The sequence below is a fragment of the Polypterus senegalus genome, chromosome 9 (assembly GCF_016835505.1).
Source record: "Polypterus senegalus isolate Bchr_013 chromosome 9, ASM1683550v1, whole genome shotgun sequence".
NCBI classification, from domain to species: Eukaryota; Metazoa; Chordata; class Cladistia; order Polypteriformes; family Polypteridae; genus Polypterus; species Polypterus senegalus.
In genome coordinates, this window is record NC_053162.1 from 128,495,558 (window position 1) to 128,518,249 (window position 22,692).

The following is a 22,692-nucleotide window of genomic DNA, read 5'->3' on the forward strand; positions in this document are numbered from 1 at the left end:
ACAGTGATGTCACATTGGCCAATTATCTCAACACATTTTTTGTTCGCTTTGAATATAGAAACTCTACTACACCTGGAAAGATTATAGCCACAGAGGATGCCAAGTTCTCCCTTCAGACAAAGAATGTATGATGTTCGGCGCACACTGCTGAAGAAAATCAACATCAGTAATATGAATGACTAATGTCCAATTGCTCTGAAGCTAATAATAATGAAGTGTTTTAAGGACTGGTTCTCTCTTACATTAAAATCAAGATCCCTGCCTCCCTAGACTTATACAGTATCAGTTTGTTTGCAGAGCTAAAACATCTACTGTGGATGCTACCTCTCTAACTCTATACACAGCCCTGACTCATCTAAAGGGACAGGGTACATATGTGAGGATGTTATTTGCAGACTATAGCTTTACTTTCAATACTGTTGTCCCCACCCAGCTCATCCATAAATTGCACCAGCTGGGCCTCAGCGTACCACTATGTAATTGGATCCTCAGCTTCCTGAGCGCCATCAGGTGGTACAGCTAGGCCTGCATTGCTCCTCCATCATAACTCTTAACACAGGCGCACAGGTTGTGTACTGAGCCCCATCCTCTACTCCCTAACTTCCAACAATGACCAATCAGCCTACAGAGACGAGGTGAAAAACCTGGTGAAATGGTGCTCAGTGAACAACCTATCCCTCAACACAGGGAAGGCCAAGAAACTCGTCATCAACTTCAGACGATCGTGTGATGAGGATCATGCTTCAATTTTCATCAATGGAGACAGGTTGGAGTGTAATCAAGCTTTAGGCTCCTGGGAATATAGATCTCCGGGGACATTTCATGGACATCTAACACCACAACACTGCTGAAGGCATAGCAATGGCTGTTTTTCTTAAACATGTTGGAAAAAAGTTGGCCTCCCTTGATAAATGCTGCTGACCTACTACTGCTGCACCACTGAGTGTATTTTAACCCATTGTACTTGTGTGTTTTGTTGAGGAGTGTGACTCTTATTGTACTATTGTACTAAAGAAATTCAATTCAATTCAATAGTATTCCTAGGTCTTATTACTATGTCTATTACTATATTAACATGTCTTACTTAAGCTAATTCTTATCATTCCAAATTGAAGTTATTTTACTAGTGCACATTGGACAGATGAATAACCAGTTTACTGATGCTTTGTAAAAGTTTTCAAAACCAAAATAAGCCTTTGCTAAGGTCTTGTTACATAAGAGTAAATGAGTAATAAAATAATTTTTGCAGTACCTAAACTAAAGTGTATCCTATAATTCAGGATAATGCAAAATATAGTAAAGGAAAATCCTAAAAAAATTAAATTATCCAAGTACTGTATATAAAAGTAGATTGACAAAAACTTCTGATAAAGTTAGAATTAGAATGGTAAGTACATATAGAAAGCAATAAATCAAAAATGCTGGGCATGAGTATCAGTATTACAAGTACAAAGAGAGATTTGGGATTTTTAGATGTGTTCCTCCAGAAGTTCATTTTAATCACTGAACAGTAAATATTATCTTTGAAAATGTTGAACTACTTACAGTGTTAATTATAATAGGCACACTAATTTTGTACAGCACTGAATTAGCTTATTTATTTAAATTTGGCTTTTCTGCCTGTTAAGAACAAATAGTGAAAATGTTTCTGCTTCAAGTGCAGTGTTTAATTCAAAGATGACTTCTGATATATGTGGAAAAAACAACGAATGATGATTGGCATCACAGCCATCATCTTTGGGACTTTCCTTAATGTAGGTAACCATAGGTATAATGAAAGGATGATGGCTGTGATGGTGATCATCATTGTTTTTTTCCGCTGATTACAGATGTTGTCTTTGAATTAAACAAATGTAAAACAAAACAAATGAAATTGAAATAGAACAATTATCAGTGTCATGGCCCTGAGAGATGCTATCTAAGACCAAGAAAAATAACTCTGGTTCCTCCCACAGAATCGAATGAAACCGTCCATAAATCCCCACTTCCATTCCTCGGTCCCTCTGCTCAGGGCACCACCAATTCTCTTCCTTTTATTGTCAATCATATCCACCAAAGGCAGTACTCCACATTGCTCTCCATCCTCCCCATTACATTAGACTCAACAATCCTTTTTCCTCCAGGATTCACCCCAGCTGGAATGCCACAATTTTGTTTTTATTAATGATTAAATGTAAGAAAAGCAACTCAAAAAAAAAAAAATAAATATATATATATATATATATATATATATATATATATATATATATATATATATATATATATATATATATATATACACAGTATATGGCAATTATTTTCCCTGAAATAAAATAAAATAACAATAAAAAAGTAGCGGGGGGGGGGCATCTGTGTGGCATGTTTCAGCTGAATGCCAGTTTGGGTCACGGTCATAGTGAATGCAGCTGGCTTATTATTTATCATCACTGTGTAGCAGCTGGAGGCGTTGCACCTTTGTAAGAATGCAATTCACATGCACTGCAGTATGAGAGGAGGTGGGCAGATGAGTGGAGAAGCAACAGTTATGTAAATATTTGAAGCATGTTCAATAATAAATTTCAGGAGTTTTTGTTAGCATTGAGAAAACATTCTCTAGAGTGTTTTATTTCCTTGCAGGGTGTAACAGTGGTGACCCTAAAGCTCTTGGACGATTCCTGAGTTACGTTAGACATGTCTGCCAACGTGGTGGTGTTAATAATAATAATACATTTTATTTATATAGCACCTTTCCCATGCTCAAAGTTAAAGTTATCAGATTTTTGAGAAATGCAAGCCTTGCTATGGTAGAGGCACAGTTCTATTATGGGACATTACGTCAAATGAGGCGAGGTACTACTATGTTGTTGCACTCTCATTGCCTCCACAGCATCCAGGTTGGTGAGTCTGCTTGAAAATCCCCCGGACATGAACAAGAATGTAACCTTAAAGGCATACTTTTTAGAGACATACGGCCTCACAGAGTCATACATGGAGCAGTAACTACGATCATTGCTGAGCCTCAGAGACACAATCGATGAACCACATGTTAGCTCTGCCAAGGCAGTTGTAAGCCCTATTTTATAGTTAGAGAACTGTTTCTGCAACAGATGCAGGAACAAGTGTACACTACCCTAACCAATGTGCCTGTTGTTGAGTACTGAGAGTTAGCTAAGATGGCTGACAGCCTACACTCCGCTTTGTAGAACTATTATATCTTTCTCTGGCCCCCTTAGCAAGACTGCAGCTTGCACTGCGCTTCCTCCTCCACAATCACAACATCCGTGATCCCAATAACTGACTTCTGTTTTTACCATGCCTAATTTGGTTAGAAAGCAAAGAAATGTAAGTTTAGCTCACCTGGGTCAGGGTCATCTCATCAGCCCCCAACAGACCACCTATTCTGCATAAAATTTGTCCAGTCCAGCTGCCATTTTCTGTGATACTGGTACACAAGTGAGAGTGCCATCTGTATCACCTATTGATGTGGCTTCAGGGATAGAAGGGCCTGTTCTGGAGGCTGCTAACGGCACTGGGATTCCCTCCTATGGAACACAGCATACCATCTCATCTTTCAGTGGAAGGCATTTCAGTTAGACGTTTGTCTTTGCCAAGGTAGCCAGACCACTGCAAATGGGCTGTTGGCTGATGTTAAGAACTGTCACCTCATAGATGCAAAGGACTTTGCCACCCTTCCCTGCACACTCAGCAATGTCACTACCTCTGCCCTACAAAACATGATGGCCACGACTTCAGACTTTGCCCACCTTCACAACGAATACCCCTAGCTATCCAAACCCACTTTTTGCACAGCAGAAACCAAGCATGACATGGAACACTACATATCTATTTTTCGTACACCAGTCCACTCCCACACATGTTGGCTGGCCCCTGACAAGCTGGCTATTACAAAGGCTGATTTTGCCAACATGAAACAGATAGGAATCGTGCGCAGATCAAACAGCCCATGGGCATCACCCCTCCACTGCCTGAATGATCACACTGTCCAAGACCACTTCCCAATTCCACACGTACAGGATTTTTTGGCACGGCTCTCTGGGAAAGCAATCTTTTCAAAGGTGGACCAGGTCCGCAGCTACCACCAAGTACCTGTGTACCCAGGGGACATCCCCAAAACAGCAGTCATCACCCTGTTTGGATTTTTTGAATTCCTGCATACACCATTCAGCCTTAAAAACACTGCACAAACCAGAGGTTAATGGACTCTGTCCTCAGCGATTTGGATTTCCTTTTTGACTTCCTAGAGGACATCGTGATTCCCTGCTCTAAGCTGAACACCTTGCCCATTTCTGAGCCTTGTTTGTGTGCCTGAGCCTGCATGTGTTGATTATCAATCCCACTAAGTGACTACTGAATGAATTCCTGGGGCATCGCATTTCAAAAAAAGGGTTGTGACTCCTTTCCCTTCCAAAGTCTCTGCTGTCACCAATTTTCCAAAACCCTGCACTGTACATGCCCTCCAGATGTTATTGGGGTTGGTCAATTTCTACCATTGCTTCATTCCTCGGGCAGCAATTATTATGCAACCTTCATATGAGGCACTACAGGGCAGTACATAAAGATAAGAACAATGTGGTGGCTGACTGTCCCTCTCAGCCTGTACTAGCAACCATACACATTAGAATTGACTACGACCAGCTAGCGGCTGACCAAGCTAAAGACCCTGAGGTCCAGGCTCTTCACTCGGCAGAAACCAGCCTTCTATTGTTAGAGGTGCAGTTGGACATCAGTGCCACTAAGCTCCTGTGTGACACCAGTAAAAGTTACCCACGCCCAATTGTCCCCAGGCACTGGAGACGGCACATTTTTGACACCTCACATTCAAAGCAAAGGGTTTCCCAACATTTGGTGGTGAGCAAAAAAGATGTTCGGAGCTGGGCAGAAGATTGTGTTCCATGTCAGAAGGCTAAAATATATTGCCATGTTAAAGCCCCACTGACACCTATCCCTTGCCTGTTCGCAATTTTAACCATGTTTACATGGAACTGGTAGGCCCTCTTCCTCCTTCTGAGGGTTTTACACGCCTGCTCACTGTTGTAAACAGGACTATAAGGTGGCTTGAAGGTGCTGCTTGGATGTCTACGACTGCAGCAGAAGTAGCCATTGCTTTTATCAGGACTTGGGTTGCGGGGTTCGGCACACCCTCCTACATCACTTCCAACCAAGGCACACAGTTCACTTCACAGCTTTGATATTCAATGGCACAAGACCTTGGGACGACACACCATATCACTGCCTACCATACCCAAGGTAACAGCCTTTGCAAGCAATTTCACTGGTTGCTAAAGTCAGCTCTTGAGGCCTCAGTTACCAACCTCAACTGGGTCGACCACCTGCCAGGGGTGCTGTTGGGTCTACATACCACTCTAAAAGAGGATCTGCAGGTCTCGTCTGCTGAACTGGTGTTTGGTCAGCTTCTCCGTGTGCCAGGGGATTTTATCCCTTAGAGTTCTATTCCTGGGACTGCATCTTGACACTAATCACTGCTCCCGGACACAGCAGTAAACTTCTAGTCGGTTCGTCCTGCCCAGCATAGCTCATGCCACCTGCAATCAGCAATGTTTGTGTTTGTCTGGCATGAGGCACTCCAGAGCCCAAAGAAACCACTGCCTTTTCTGAGTCCTGCAACTTGGAGACAAAATGATTGTGCTTGATATTGGTGGCAAACAGCAGACAATTGCCTCAAGCTTGCACACACATATTCCTTCCAGGTTTTCGACTCATTTCTGGTCCTTGTTGGTGACCTTGCCCCTGCTTCCCCTAACAAACCTGTACCTACAGGGCATGCAGATGTTAGTTCTCCAGGTCCAGTCACAACTCTGCCTACCTGCACTCGGACTGGGCGCATAGTACGTACTTCAACCAGGTTAACATTGCACATGCATGTGAATTCTAGGGTGGGTGCTTCAACATCATTATAGTTCAAAATATGTTAAACTGGTGGAGTTGAAAGGACAACTGCTGTTGGATAGCTCTTGGCGGAGTCTGGATCCCCAACAAGCCGCCTCCACCGAATTTTGACATGGACTCTGTCAGCAAGCAAGTTTAGTGGTAAGCGAGGTAATCACTAAGAAGCTGAAACCTCATTCTGAAGGAGAATTTGTGAAGGAGTGCCTTGTTGCTGCTGCAGAACTACTAGCACCAAGTAAAATTGTTCCAAAGTGTCAGTTTGTCTTGAAGAACCGTCGTGAAGCGAATTAAAAACTCACTGAAGGACAACGCAAGAAATTTCCAGTTTTTATCTCTGGCCTGCCACAAAATAATGGACATAACAAATACTGCCTGTAAGAGCCAATCTTAGAAAGTAAGGCTTTATGTTGAATTCATATTAGTGTTTGCTTAGTCATAGTCATAGACAATGGTATAGCCTTTTACCTCCTGTAAGTTAATATAGATAGAACTTTCTTGCTATAACTAACATACAGTGTGTTAATTGAATCAGTTGTTGTTTAGAATAGGTCCCAGTACTTAAAAGACCAATTTTCAACACAGAAATGGGATAGGCATACAGTTTTCTGACCATTTTGAAATGGTTAAGAAACGTTTGGAAGTAATTTTGTAATGATTAGAAATGTAACGATAGAAATGTAACAAGATTTAAGCTTTGAATAGAATTCTCTTAAACAAGAACTTTTCTGATTTTTTGCTATTTCAATTTTCTCTATTTTGTGTGAACTGTTTTACTTTGAATTTTAACTAAAACTTTTAAAAACGAAGATATTTTGTCTGTGGAATCATTTCAATGAATCAAGCTTTTGTTGAATCCCATTTTTTATGTTAGAGCTGCCGAACTTAGCCCAATTAGCCATTTTTGTGCAAGGGATTAGAGCTGAGTTTGATATGAGGGTGGAATTGCTGTCATTGCAAGTCATGGCACTACTAAAGGTGAGGATTTGTTTGTGCAAGTTGTTTTAGCTATTAGCCAATTTAAACTACCATTTGAAAAATTAAATGGCCTTGCCTCAGATGGAGCTTCTGCCATGGCTAGCCTGCAAAAGGAATTAATAGCATTGGTTAAAAAAGAAATGAGTTGTCTCAGTCTTGATCCAAGTGATCCAGTTGCAGTGGAACCTCGGTTCATGACCATTATTCGTTCCAAAACTCTGGTTGTAAACCGATTTGGTCCTGAACCGAAGTAATTTCCCCCTATGGACTGTATGTAATTACAATTAATCCGTTCCAGACCATACGAACTGTATGTAAATATATTTTTCTTAAAGATTTTTAAGCACAAATACAATTAATTGTACCATAGAATGCACAGTGTAATAGTAAACTAAATGTAAAAACATTAAATAACACTAAGAAAACCTTGAACAGAGAAGAGTAACACTGCAAGAGTTTGCGCTATAGCGCTACGAACCGCTCACTAAAAACACTTTTTTTAATGAGTTTTAAGCACAGGGAAAAAAATTAACATTTGAAAAATATATAATTTAATGAACCACTACGAAAACTAACATTGCAACAATGCACGCTACAAACCGATCGCTGTAAGCAGAAGTGAAGGAGAGGTTAAAACACAATAGATAGAAAGTCTTCATTAAATACAACAAGGTTAAAACAATGCTTGGATCTGTCTCTTTAAGAACAAGCCTTATGCATCCAGCCGTCTGTCTCACGTGCGTCTCTCCCTCTCTCGTGTGTGTGTCTCTCTCTCGCGCGCCTGTGTGTGTGTGTGTCTCTCTCTCGCGCGCCTGTGTGTGTGTGTCTCTCTCGCCCGCCTGTGTGTGTGTGTGTCTCTCTCGTGCACCTGTGTGTGTGCCTCTCTCTCGCTCGCTTGTGTGTGTGTGTCTCTCTTGCACGCCCATGTGTGTGTGTCTCTCTCGTGTGTATGTGTCGCGCTCGCTCTCTGGCTCGCTCGTTGCACAGGGAGAGACTGAACACATGCGGAAATCATCGGCGCGCACAAACCGAAAGGGAAACTGGCTTGTTTGTATACCGAGTGTGTGGTTGTGAACAGAGGCAAAAGTTTGGCGAACTTTTTGGTTGTAAACCGATTTGTATGTGTTCCGAGACGTTCGTGAACTGAGGTTCCACTGTATATGCCACTGTATCGTACATGAAAAAAGCCTGTATGCCCATTCCCTGAAGCTCAACAGCATAATGTCAACTGTTGTTTCCATCACAGATTTCATCAAAAGCAAAGGTCTAAACAGCTGCTAGTTCAAACAGCTACAAAGTGAATTTGAGTCGGAGTATGGAGATCTGGTCTACCATTGTGAGTCATGCAGATATGCTACACTGAGGAAAGAAGTAAAGGAGTTCATGGAGATGAAGGGAAAGCCTACCATGGAACTCAGTGATAGAAAGTGGCTATGTGGTTTGGCCTTCAAAGTGGACATTAGAAAGTACCTTTCAGAGCTGAATGTCAATCTCCAAGGTCCCAATCAGCTTCTCAGTGCTCAGTTTTCAAATGTGAAATCATTTGAAGTGAAATTAAAGCTGTGCCAAGTGCAGCTGGAAAAGGGTAAGTCTGTGCATTTTCCTACTCAGCAAGAACAAAAGCCTGCTATGACATCTGAATATGCTGGAGAGTGTGCAAAACTCCGTCAGGCATTTGGTAAGTGGTTTCAGGACATAAAAAGTAAACAAAAGGAACTGAACATATTTGCTATGTCATTTAATGAGGAACCAGCTGATGTAACTGACAACATGCAACATGAAATCATTGAGCTGCAAAGCAACGACAAGCTAGGTACAAAAACCTCCATCTGCTTGAGTTATATAACCTGTACATACATCCTGAGGATTTTCCCATTCTGAGGAGACATGCTCTGAAATTTGCATCTCTGTTTGTGGTAACCTACTTCTGTGAGCAGTTCTTTTCAAAACCAACCGACTGACCAAGACCCTGGAAAATCAGCTACAAGTAGCATCATCATCAGGACCATCTGACATCAGATGCCTCACCAAAGAAAAGCAGTTCCAGCCACCACATTAAAGAGGTTAGTGTGATATGTGTTCAGCAATTTAGTGTGGCCTTTGAAGGATGTTATACAAAATTAAATCACCCTTCATAGGAAAAAAGTTCCACACCCTGCTCTAATTCATTTTTTGCTTAAGTCTGAAAAAAGTCTTAGCATGAATAATTTTATGAGATTAATCTTCTCAGTGATCAACATCAAAAGCTTACTGTTTGATATGACAACTTACTTGTATTCTTGTTTTGTTGACCTGTGAAAAATATCAAAGCAAAAAATTAAGTCAGGAATAAATATTCTAACTAAAAGACAAAGCATTTAAATTATTATTATTATTATTAATATTACAAACTGTGGAGACAGTGTTGCATTGCATTTTGAGTAGAGTGTTGGGCATTAACCACAAATCCCTGCATTTTATTCACTGTGTGAACATCAGCACATCATCTACCTTGCCTGGGCTCAAATTGTAAAAATAAAAAGTAAAACAAACAATTGTAATATAGCCTGATGCTGGTAGTCATTTTGGACAAAGACATCAGCCAAATATACAGTAACCAGTAACGGCGGACTGCATGATAACGTGCAGTGAATACACTTGACTTATAGTTTTCATACTCTTTCTCATTCATTTGCTCAGAGGTTGATCTGCTTGCTGTTTCATGAGCAGCTCTTCTTTTCTCCACTCTAGTGGCCCACTTGTTCTCTTCTTCCATCAGCAACTTTTCGCATTAAAACTGATTAAGTCAGTTTTTGTGTTGCAAGTACTTTTTTCTTAATTTTTCACTTAAGCTTGCAGTTAAGTGTTCAATCTGCCTCAAAAATGATTTAAGATATGAAGAGGTGGGGATGAGAACGGCACCCGTACACATGCACCGCACGGCTGCCCTGCTGGCCACTGCCACTGCCACTGCCGAGATTCGATTCTACAATAAAATAAAAATAAAAAGAGTAATAAAAATCATCACCCCAAAAGTGGACAGTAGAGGTCACGTAGTACATGTGTACCAAATTTCTGGTCAATAGGTCAAATGGTTTGCGAGCTACAGGTGATTTAAAATCCTGGACTGTCAAACGGAGAGCCATCATAACATATTATATAAGAAGATAGTTGTATATATTAACACTGCAAAAATTTTCTACACTGTAATCTATTTTAGTAATTTTTTCAGTAGATTACAAAAAATGTATATAGGTCAATTGACACTTTTTTTGATTGTAACGGGAAATTCTATTGTTACATCTAAAAACACTGACACAACAAACAATGTTATTGTTCTTATTCCTACACACACTTTTATACAGTATGTACATGTAGGTGACGAGTTAAAAAAATTAATGAACCAGTTTTGGGTCTATAAAATGTGGGTGCCACAATCCATCTCTAAGCTTACAAACAATGTTAAGATGAGAGGTAACCTTAAGTACCTGTTAAATATCCATGTAAACATAAGAGATAATAGGCAAACTCTGTTATGAATGTATTGGACCAGGGAACTGAATTCAACAACACTAAACACATACAGATTATTTTATAGGTACTTGATGATACATGTGCTATGTTATAAAATATCATACTTACTGATAAAAATGGTAAGTGTCAGCAGTATTACAGAGATCAGCAAAGTAATACAAATTATGATTAAACATTTCCTTGAACACCTCCTTGGAAAACCTATAGTAAAAATATTCATATTTGTACTTAGTTTCAAATTTCATTTATTTTACCATTATTATAAATGTGGTTCTGTAAATACAATAATACTAATATAGATCAGATTAGTTGATTTTCAGTTTATTCATGTCTTTATGATAATTTATAATTAAACCACAAACATTAAATTAATTTTCCTACATAGTAGACAATGATAAGTACATGCAGTACATCATTTCAACTAAGAATCTAAATACAAATAAAGTTTTGTTTAAGCTGTAGCCTTTATCATTACAAATTATAATCAATTTATTTCTGAACTGTCTTCAATACAGAGTCATGGGCCATCAAGCCCGAGCCTGCACCAGAAGCATGAGGCCAGGGCAGGAAACTACTATACATCACACATACACCAGATCAATTTGTACCTAAGAAAATAATGTAAAATGTGAACCTTTGAGATATGGGAATATACCACAGTATGTGGAGAAACGTCTTACAAATGCATGGAGAATATGTACACATGGACAGTAATCAATCAAGAAGTCAAATTAAGGACCTGGAGCTGTAATGCACAATCATTAATAGTTGTGAAACCATACAACCCCAGAGTCATTTCTTGTTAAACCTGCAATTCAGAACAGGAAAGGTCAGTTTATTTCAACAGGTTAGAACATGTGTAAGTCTGAATCAGCTAATTTAAATGCATTTATTGTTTTTAATAATATTGTACATAGACACTAAATTATTTGTGCATGGTGCTTAAGATTTTGACATACAAGAAGTGCTGAGACAACTGAAAAGGGCCACAACTGTCAATAAGAATACATTATTTATATCATGAATGCTGATTTTTTTTCTTATATATATTTTAGCGATTTTCATTATTGCATTAAAATTCATAATGTATATATCAGTGAGGTATACAGGGGCTTTGTAATTTCTGCAATTCTGAGAATATTCTGGTAGGTGGAGGGCTGGTGAAACCACAGTGCTCCAAAGTAAAAGTCATCTTGGAATGGCCCCGTCCGATAGTCACAAAACAGGTGTAAGCTTTCTTGGGATTAGCGAGTTACTACTGCCGGTTTGTGACAAGTGACAAGTTGTGCCAGAGGACAACGGCAGCGTACTAACCTCTCTCTCTTTATTTCTTCAGAAAGACAGAGGCTCCGCCGCCATAATACTGCCCAGATGATCGAAAGAGCCGCAGTAATTCCAGGTTCCTTTTTTCCCTCTGGTGCCCCGGTGAGGACATCAGCTACCCATCCAGCACCACGATTTTCCCAGCATCCCACCGTTTCATTTCTGGTTCGCCCCTTTTATTATTTTCAGTAATGTTCTGAACTTTTTTTAATTTACCCATTAATTTATGAATTTAACTTGAACTGCTTGCTGTTACTGAATATTTTTACTTCAATTGAATACACACAGTTTTTTATCATAAAAAATGTTTAGAAATAAATTGGAAAAACAAAAACAGTAAAAAATAATAATAATATCATAGGGACCTGGGTATTTAATGCTACGTTAGTCAAAACAGATTACCTGTATATACCACCTCCCTTCAATTAATTCTTCATTGATTCATGATGTAAAAATATTTTCAATAGTCATTTCAGTATCTCCAGCAAGTGTTGATTTGGATTCAGACATGGGACCTCATGTATAACGGTATGTATGCACAAAAATGTTGCATTCGCCCGTTTCCACGCTCACATAGCATTGTATAAAAACTAATCTTGGCGTAAAGCCACACACATTTTCACACCAGCTAAATCCTTGGTGTACGCAAGTTCTCCAATTGGTTTTGCAAACTGGCAACACCCAGCGTCAAAGCAGTGCTTTTGTTCCAGTGTGGTTTCCCATTCTTTTTTAGATCCACATCCCTGATGCGGCTTTATGACATACACTGAAATTAACTGCATTTCGTTTATTAGTTTAGGGCATCTGATTGTAATTAACCTGTAATAATATAATGGTCCACAGAATGGCCAGACTATTCCAAATACCATAGCTGCTTTCGCATTGTTCCTCTCAATGCACCACTCATAGTATTTATCCCACTGTATCTGAGTGTGGAATCACAGCCCTACAGCAACTGCTTGGAAAGAGAATTATCGGGATACAGCATCAAGGACACGCTGCCTCAGCCATGCTATTTGAACTGCAACCAAATGCTTCAGAGCCTTTCCTGTAGGGACATTGCGGTTCAGAAACAGTTTCATCCCAAGAACTATAAACGCACTCAATCAGTCCATCAAGTGCTCCTTGCAGAACTGTTTATACTTATAAGTACAATTACCTCACTGTAAACTTGTGATACAGTTATAATATTGCACAACCTGAGCCACTTTATAAAGCACATATTTACATATGATGACGATATAATTTTTAAGATGAAATGCAGCAAAATGTTTATTACATTATACAGATAAAGTTTTAACATCATTTAAATAATCTATATTGTTAATAATTAAACTTGTGAGGACATAGTGTTGCCGCGCTAGCAATGAACTGGCGCCCTGTTCAGGGATTGTTCCTGCGTTGTATTTTTGCTGGGGTTGGCACAACACTGAATGGACAGATGAATAGAATAATTAAACATGTACTATGAAAATATTTCAATGTTCCTTAAAAGTTTTGAAGAATCGGTGTTCTAAGCTTAGATGGCATCTATTACAGAGCTCATTGTGTGGTGATTGGGTACTTGAAGAAAGAAAAGACAGGACAGGAATTGGGAGTTAGTATGTTTGAGGGAGACAGTACTGCTGCAGTAATTTATTTCATTGAAGAATACAACGCAAGGTAGGAACAATCCCCGAACTAGCTAGCTCTGCGCCACCGTGCAAATACAAACTGTTCTACAAGTACAAGGACCACTTGATGGACAGATTGAGTGTGTTTATAGTTCTTGGGATGAAACTGTTTCTGAACCGCAATGTCCCTACAGGAAAGGCTCTGAAGCGTTTGCAGTATGAGAGCAGTTCAACAGAGTGCGCATGGCTAAGGCAGTGTGTGCTTGATGCTGTATACCGATAATTCTCTTTCCAATCAGCTGCTGTAGAGCTGTGATTCCACACTCAGATACAGTGATATAAATGCTCCGAGTGGTGCAGTGAGAGTAATATGGAACGGGAGCAGCTGAAAGAAGACGAAGAAGGTGCAGTGAGAGTACCAATGCTAACGCAGCTAATAGTTTGGCCATTCCATGGACCATTATATTGTTACAGGTTAATTACAATCAGATGCCTTAAACTAATAAAGAATATGTGGTTAATTTCAGTGTATTTAATTTGATTTCAGCTGCATCAGGGATGTGCATCTAAAAAAGAAAGGGAAACCACACTTGAACAAAAGCATTGCTTTGATGCTGGGTGCCACCGGTATGCAAAACAGAGCGGAGAACTTGCATTCACCAGGGTTTTAGCTAACCTGAAATTGTGCGTGGCTTTATGCCAAGTTTAGGTTTTATACAACGTGATTTGAGCATGGAAATGGCATTACTCAACATTTTTGTGCTTACGCACCATTTATACATGAGGCCCCAGGAATTAAAATGCATCATCATTGTGTGCTTTAATTTTTTTTGCACTGCACTGCTCCTATTAACCTGTAGTTAGAATGGGAATAGGAACACTAAAATAATATTCCACACTGCCATAAAGAAAATTTGAATTTTATAATGATGCCAATGACACGACAGTCTCATGAAGGGGACACAGCTTAACACACGCTGCTAACTTTCTGCTCACTTTTTAAACCTGCATAGGTGTCAGAGCTCACTGGCTAAACTTTCATGCCTTCCCTGACTGCTGCCTCCATCCTACACAATACTTTTGTTTTTCTGCTGACCTTGATTGTTGTGTGTGGAGAGAATGCACATTTGCATTTTCACTCTTGATAAATGTGCTGATTATAGAGAATTGTTAAGTAGTTTCTGTAATTTAATCATGGAAAATGTCTGCAGCAACTAATTCTGCACTTAGAAAATTTTTATTCTTTCAATTTCAGAAATACATAACCATTTTGTGCACAATTTAACAACTATACTTAAGCCAAGTGAATAGTGAGAAACTTCTGTTGTTATTGAAATTCTATGCAGTGTCAAATTCTGTACTTTGTAACTACTAGTTACTACTTATGCATAGAAATGGAACATTGTTTAATGTTGTGATTAAGAAACTCAGGCACTGCTAAATATAACTTTTGTCTCAGACAGTGCAATAGCACTAGCACAAATTTGCTTTTGTTAATAAATGTAAGTTCAATTAAAAAGTACCTTTGTCAAGATTGTATCAAAAGTACAAGAGGGTATATATCATAGTCTGTTTAGGGGATATATTCTTGTGGTTATCTAGGGGACTATGGAACAGAAAAGATTGAAACAACAGAAATACAGTATTCTGATATGTTCGTTAGAAGATGATAAAACATTATAAGCTAACTTATACATTGAAAATGCCAAAAGTTTATACTTTTTTGATATTTAACCTATTCTTCTCCATTGCATTTATTTTTCATGGATTTCTTTTAACATGTCTAATGTTGCTGTAACCTTAGCTAGATTATAGTTTACATTAACCTGATATTTTTGTTACAAAATGGTAAAACATACCATATATTGTTCATTGAAAACATTAGGAATAAATATTATTTCACATTTAAATTATTATGCCATTCATCACTATTGTTTTTTTTTTTTTTGTCAACTAAAGGCAAAAGAAAAATATATAGCAATAAAAAACTTGCTGTAAAGGTGTACTCCATTAAGCTAAAGTTGATGATTATTGAAAAATGACACATTTCAAAACATTTTAGGATTAACTATGGTGTGCCTTGAAACTCTTATTGAAGTGAGAGTTCTTGTAGTACAAAGGGCTTTTAAAACACCAGCACAGCTAATAATATGTAAAAAAAAAAAAAATCGATTTTCATTTTTGATTATTATCAAAACAATATGCGTATGTTTATTGCAATATAACAAAGAGTAACATGTAGGTTGAGCCACAATCATGTTTCCCTCAATAATTAATCATATTTGATCACTTTGCTGTTCTTGTAATAAAAATCTTTATTGTTCACATTTCACGAATGAGAAATTATATGATCAAAAGGATTCAGGTTGCTTGTTGAGGGAAAAGAATGTTGTTAAAGCATGGCACAGACCTCTTGGCATTTCGTGACAACTATAGATACACAAAAACAAAATTTGCATGCAATTATTTGAAGCCAACCATTGCACTGTCAAATCATCACTGCAAATGCCTGATGGCAGCATAGACAGACTGCGTCAATTCTCTTCTGTTTTGTTTCTATCTGTGCATTTCTGTATAATGTTGACAATGCAGAGACTCTTGGAAAGGCATCGGTGGGTCAGGAGTTTCACCAGGTATACTTTATCCTGAAGTTAGGATGACCATTCCTTTTCATGATAGTCCTGTATTCATGCATTGCATCCCAGAATTTAAAATATCCTGCTTGTCCTGTTTAGTCAAGATTTTTAGTCGGCTGAATAACCCAGGAGGGCACCTTCCCCCAGCTGTCCAATTTCATGTGCATTTTTTGAAGACACACTAAACTCCACAGAGGAAACCAAACTTCATCAAATTAATGTTTAATCATGTTTAATTCTGGTTTAATGAGTTGTGTCTCATTTCGGAACCATTGAAATCTAGCTAGCCTTGCTCCATCTCTCACTTGTGCAGTATAATGTCAATACAACACAAAGCCTCGAAACTACAGAATTGCATACATGCATTGGAAACAAATGCAGTACAATATGTTTGCATATGATATAATAATCAGCTCAAATAAATTATACCATTTAACCCAACTTCAGGGGATGCACAAACCAGTATGTTCCTTCATGCCCATCCCAAGCCCAGATAAATGGGTAGGATTACGTCAGGAAGGGCATCTGGTGTAAAATTTTTCCAGATCAATATGCGGACAACAATACAGATTTTCATACTGGATTGGTCGAGGCCCAGGTTAACAACGGCTGCCACCAGTACTATTAGCCAACAGGGTGTTGGCGGAAATTGGGCTACTGTTGGCCGAAGAAGGAGAAGAACGGTGGCTGGGACATGTCCAGAGGCAAGAGGAGAGGAGCAAGGTAAACAAAGCGGAACTGATGGTAGGAACTTTGAATGTTGACAGTATGACTGGTAAGGGGAGAGAGCTAGCTGATGTGATGGAGAGAAGGAAAGCTGATATATTGTGCGTGCAAAAGATTAAATGGAAGGTAAGTAAGGCCTGGTGGATTAGAGACGGATTCAAATTGTTCTATCTTGGTGTGGATAGGAGGAGAAATGGGGTGGGGGTTATTCTGAAGGAACAGTATGTCAAGAGTTTTTTGGACGTAAAAAGAGTGTCAGACAAAGTGATGACTATGAAGCTGGAAGTTAATGGTGTGATAATCAGTGTTGGTAGCACATATGCCCCGCAAGTTGGCTATGTGATAGATGAGAAATAAGATTTCTGGAACTGGATGAAGTGATGGACAGAGAGTGGTGACTGATAAAACTGATGAGTCACAGCATGAAGTTATAGGAAAGAGTAGTGGAAGCTAGGTTAAGAAGTGAGGTGATGATTAGTGAGGAGCAGTATGGTTTCATGCCAGGAAGGAGCACCACAGATATAATGTTTGCTCTAATGGTATTGATGGAGAAGTATTGAGAAGGCCAGAAGAAGGTGCATTGGAACTTTGTGGACCTGGAGAAAGCATATGACAGGGTGCCTTGAGAAGAGTTGTGGTATTGTATGAGGAAGTCAAAAGTGGTAGATAAGTATCTATGGTTTGTTACACATGGTATGTATGAGGGAAGTGTGACAGTGGTAAGGTCTGTGGTAGGAGTGACAGAAGCATTCAAGGTGGAGGTGGGATTACTTTAGGGATTAGCTCTGAGCCCTTTCTCATTTGCAATGGTGATGGACATGTTGACAGACGAGATTAGACAGGAGTCCCTGTGAACTATGATGTTTACTGATGACACTGTGATTTGTAGCGAGAGTAGGGAACGGGTTGAGGAGACCCTGGAGAGGTGGAGATATGCTCTAGAGAGAAGAGGAATGAAGGTCAGTAGGAACAAGAGAGAATACATATGTGTAAATGAGAGGGAGGTCAGTGGAATGGTGAGAATGGAGTAGAGTTGGCGAATGTGGATGAGTTTAAATACTTGGGATCAACAGTACAGAGTAATTGGGATTGTGGAAGAGAGGTGAAAAAGAGAGTGCAAGCAGGGTGGAATGGGTGGAGAAAAGTGTCAGGATTGATTTGTGACAGATGGATATAAGCAAGAGTGAAAGGGAAGCGTGAAAGTAGTGGGACTAGCTGTGTTATATGGGCAGGAGACGGTGGCACTGACCAGAAAGCAGGGGACAGAGCTGGAGGTGGCAGAGTTAAAGTTGCTAAGATTTGCATTGGGTGTGACAAGGACTGATAGGATTAGAAATGAGTACATTAGAGGATCAGCTCAAGTTGGACAGTTGGGAGACAAAGTCAGAGAGGTGATATTGCGTTGGTTTGGACATGTACAGAGGAGAGTTGCTAAGTATATTGGGAGAGGGATGCTAAGGACAGAGCTGCCAGGCAAGAGAAAAAGAGGAAGGCCTAAGAGAAATTTTATTGATGTGGTGAGAGAGGACATGCAGGTGATAGGTGTAACTGATCAAGATACAGAGGACAGAAAGATATGAAAGAAGATGATCTGCTGTGGCAACCCCTAACGGAAGCAGCCAAAAGAAGAAGAAGAAGACTTTGTGAATTTTGTACTTAAAATAAATTAGAAGGTGTGTATTTTGCCACAAGTAAAATAAGTAAACCAAAGAAGTGTAACTTCAATATTGGTAATGAAACTTATGTAACGTTTCAGAATTTCAATAATTTAAACGTGTTGAGATTTGGGTTATGTTAACTTTATATTGCAAACAATTTATAACATATGATATGAAGTAAATATGTTCAAGTTCTATTGTGACTATGCATTTTTGTTTAAAATGGTCCATCTGCCACCCATTAAGAAGCCTAAATTTCAAACTGTTAATCGGTTGGTGTCCAGCAGTCTATTAAAAATTATAGATTTACATATTTTTCTACATATTAGGAAGTTTTTCAAAGTACGGAAAACCTTGAGTCGGGAAAGGTTTAATACATTGACCCTTTCTTCAGTGTAAAACAGACTGGTGACTGAAATGACAGAAAGTAATTGTGTAATTTTCAAGCCTGAAGAAAAAGGGCAACATTTTTGTTCAAGTAGTGCTACTGGGCAGTGTGTAGGTAACATTACAGTTTGTGTGTGTTTTTTCTTTTCTTTTCTCCTGAGCTATGAAGTGCTGCTTCAGTTTGTCCCCACCACTGGTAATATATATATAATTACTTTGGACATATATGAAAAAAATCTGCTGAAATGATTTAGCTTCAAATGAATGTTGTTTGACAAAAAGACAGTGGTGTTCCATTTAAGAATCAGAATGATTATTTTATTAAATAGACAGTTTCAAACAATTATGATATTATCAACTATGTCTAAGAACATTTTGTTTTCAGGGTAACTGAATATTTCATGCAATTTTAAATAAAATCCAGAATCCAATGTGTATGTTCTCACTATATCCACTTAGCTGTTCTCAAAATTCTCAGTTTTCCTGCATGTTAGGTTAATTGTACGTAAAGACGATTTTAAACATTATAGCTAATAATAGGCAGAAGCACCAAAGAGCACAATAAAACAGAAATTAATTGGAACTGGCCTGCCATATCCTCTTGTCCGTAGGGCCTTAAATAATATTTTTGTTGCTATCATAAAATATTCTTTTTTGGTGCAAAATCTATAAAATCTCAACAATTGTGATTTAATTATTCCCTTATGGGAATGCTTTGGATGATAGCTATCCTTACGTAAAAGTGCATAGGTGTCTGTTTCCTTGAAATGTACTTTGGTAGCTAGTTTATTTTGTAGTTTATAAATTGTTGTGTCTAAGTATTTTACTTTTTATTTATCCAATGTAGCTGTTAACTGTATATTGGGCCAGTGTTCATTTTAAATCTTTAAATATTCATAAAACTGTTCTCTGCTGTGTTCCTATATGCCGAATATATCATCGAGATACAGTATGTCAGGAATATTTTAGGTTTTAATTGTATTTCGTGTTGAATTTCATCTTTCCAATGGGCCATGAATAAGTTAGCATATGCCGGGGCAAACTTATTCCCCATAACTGTTCCCTTCACTTTCAAGTAATATTCACCGTAAAATTCAAAATCATTCATTTCTTTTTAGACATATTGTTAATAGTCTAATTATATATTTTATCATTTTTTGGGTTTAACTTTTTGTTGTAATATTTTATGAAAAACTTGAATTCTATGACTGATGGCTCTGTTCGTATAGAGATTTTTTATGTACATTGTGAATAGTAGATCTTTTTCGTCTACTTCTATGTTATTTATCTTTTCTTCTTTCATGTCTCTCACGTAACTAGTATGTTTTTGAGAAAATGGTGGTTTAATAAATACTCTAAGAATTCTGCTACGTTATATGTTTCCCTCCCATAATCTGAAACAATGAGAATTTTATAAGGAATTTTCCATGACTGGAGAACTTTCTTAGTTTTGGGTATGAGGGGTCCTTAAGACATTGTACTTGTTTATCATTGATTTTTTGTTCTCTCATTTCATCTATTAAACTATAAATTTGTTTTTGTGTGTCTAGGTAAATTGGGGATTTTGGTTTTCTGTAATAGTTTTGGCCATTCAATTGTCTGTGGACCTCATATTCTTTCTTACCCATTATAACTATTACACTGTCTTTATCAACTGGCTTTATTATAATGGTTTGTCTCATTTTTGAGTTGTGTCATAGCTTCCCCTTCTTCAGTTGTATAGTTTTTCATCATTTGTGGGTTTTATGTTTTAAATTCCTATCTAATTTTCTTTCCCCTTGGGATTAATAAAGTATCTATCTATCTATCTATCTATCTATCTATCTATCTATCTATCTATCTATCTATCTATCTATCTATCTATATATCTATCTATCTATCTATCTATCTATCTATCTTATGAATTCCAGTATATGTTTGTTTATTTTATTTTTATTGTTTTCCAGTTCCCAATTAGATTTGGGAATGAAGGGAAATCTTTTGTGTGTAGTTCTTCTCTCAAAATAATGTATGAGTTTTTTCCTTCTGTGAAGTTTTTGTATATATTTCCATGTTTAATGTTTTAATTTGGGATTTCTGTTAGTAGTAGGAACAAATGTAATTCCCTTGTATAATATTTCTAATTGGGCCTTGGTTAGCTTGATTAAGTTTAAAACATTGTTATATATTATAATCTCCTGATTTTTGGATGTTACCTTAGACTAAGTTTAAAACCCTAGCCATTAGTTTAAATTTTGCTATTGTATTTTTGATCCAATGAATGTTGTCTTTGTGGACATTGAATTCACTTTCTTTTAGTTTAGGGATATGTAGTCCACTGTTATGTATATAGTTGCTGAAATTATGTAGTATACTTTATTGTTTAAATTTTAAGTTTGGTGAAAAGTTAAGTTCCTTTATTCTCATTCTAGCATTGGGTTGAAATTGTTTTGTTGTTCTAATTAGAGTCTGAATCTGTTTAATAATTGTCTCTGGGTATGAGACATCTTTGTTATTAATGCCTATTATAAAAATTATGTCCATTACGTCCACTATAGGGTATTTTAATTTTCTTAAAATTGCCATAATATTCATAATCTTTGCTCCTGGGTAGTAGCCTGCTTGTGTATGGAAAACCCAGAATATATTTCAAATTAGAGTCACCCATGATAACTATAGGTTTCTTTATTTTGATTGTCCATTCTATATTTTTATTATGTGAGATTCTGTGGTTCTTAGGGTAATAAGCTACTATTATGGTATCTGTAGGTTCTTTCTCTTTCTATTTTAGTTCCAAACCATTCAAACTATTGTTTTTCTTTGTGTTGTGGTTCTGTTTGTTGTAGTGGTTTGGTTTCATTTTTATTTTTGTCTTCTTCTGTTTGGCTTTGTAAAGTACTTGTAATTACATTTGTTTCTATTGATTTTTCCAACTCATCTATTTGTAATTGTTATCCTCCCTCATCAAATTCTAATATTTCCTCTTCCTCATCTTCTAATATTAAAGTTAAATTATTTTCATCTTCTTGTTTGGTTTGTTTATGTACTACTATGTCTCCTAGTATTATTTTTTGGCCCTGTTTTGTAACTGTGATTGGCGTTATAATATTCTCAATTGTTTCTTTCCTGTGTTGTCTGTATTTTGTAATTTTTTTTTTTTTTTGTAGTTGTTTGACCTTACTTAAAAGTAGTTTATAAAACTTTGTGGGTTTTGTTTTAGTAAATAAATTTTAAATAAATTCAAAACATAAAGACAAGTTGAGAATGCTTACTTGTTCAAGATGAGTATATTTTATGACCATACTTTGATGATCAACGTTTTTTATTTGTGTACTTAACAAATGGTATAGTGCTTAGCACTGAAAGCTCCAGATCCCATTGTTTATGTTCTCACTATATCTGCATAGCTGTTCTCTAAATTCTGAGTTTTCCTGCATGTTAGGTTAATTGTATGTAACGAAGGTTTAAAACATTATAGCTACTAATATGCACAACCCCTGCACAATAAAAGTAGAAATTAAATGGAATTGGTTTAGTGGTTTTGCATTAGTGTCATCTTCAATCAAATGTTGTCCCATGTATTCAAGTTCACCTTTGTTAAGTACATAAAACTCGAATTAAAAGCAAGAATGTGTTGTCCAAAAGTGGCAAAAACGTATAATCACATTTCACACATTACAAAAATGTGTTACATTTTGAAACTTAATTAAATGACACCTCTCAGTAAGAAGCATTAAACACCTCCATATTTAAAACAGTCAGCAGTACAAGTCTTCACAAGAAATGCTTATCTTTTGTGGTTACTATATTTCTACTGCTTGAAATAAAACCTGAACTCATATGTGTAAACAAAAAATAAATTGTGTAACTGAAACTATGCATTTTAAACATGGGGGCAACTGTGTAGCTCTATACACCTTGGTGTATAAAAATAGAAATAATTAGAATTGTTTCTTATCACCCAAAATAGGTTTG

At 37.5% G+C, this 22,692-nt stretch overlaps 1 protein-coding gene across 2 annotated transcripts in view; it reads right to left on the reverse strand.

Annotated features, from left to right (window-relative positions):
- The window catches only part of LOC120535775 (C-type lectin domain family 1 member B-like), a 97,222-nt gene that overhangs the window by 67,982 nt on the left and 6,548 nt on the right, over window positions 1-22,692 (reverse strand). For both annotated transcript variants that reach the window (XM_039763834.1, XM_039763833.1), the window contains exons 4-5: window positions 10,504-10,596; window positions 9,154-9,174 (exon numbers count right to left, since the gene is read on the reverse strand). In XM_039763834.1, coding sequence (XP_039619768.1) covers window positions 9,154-9,174; window positions 10,504-10,596 — 114 coding nt within the window. The remainder of the gene's footprint in view (window positions 1-9,153; window positions 9,175-10,503; window positions 10,597-22,692) is intronic.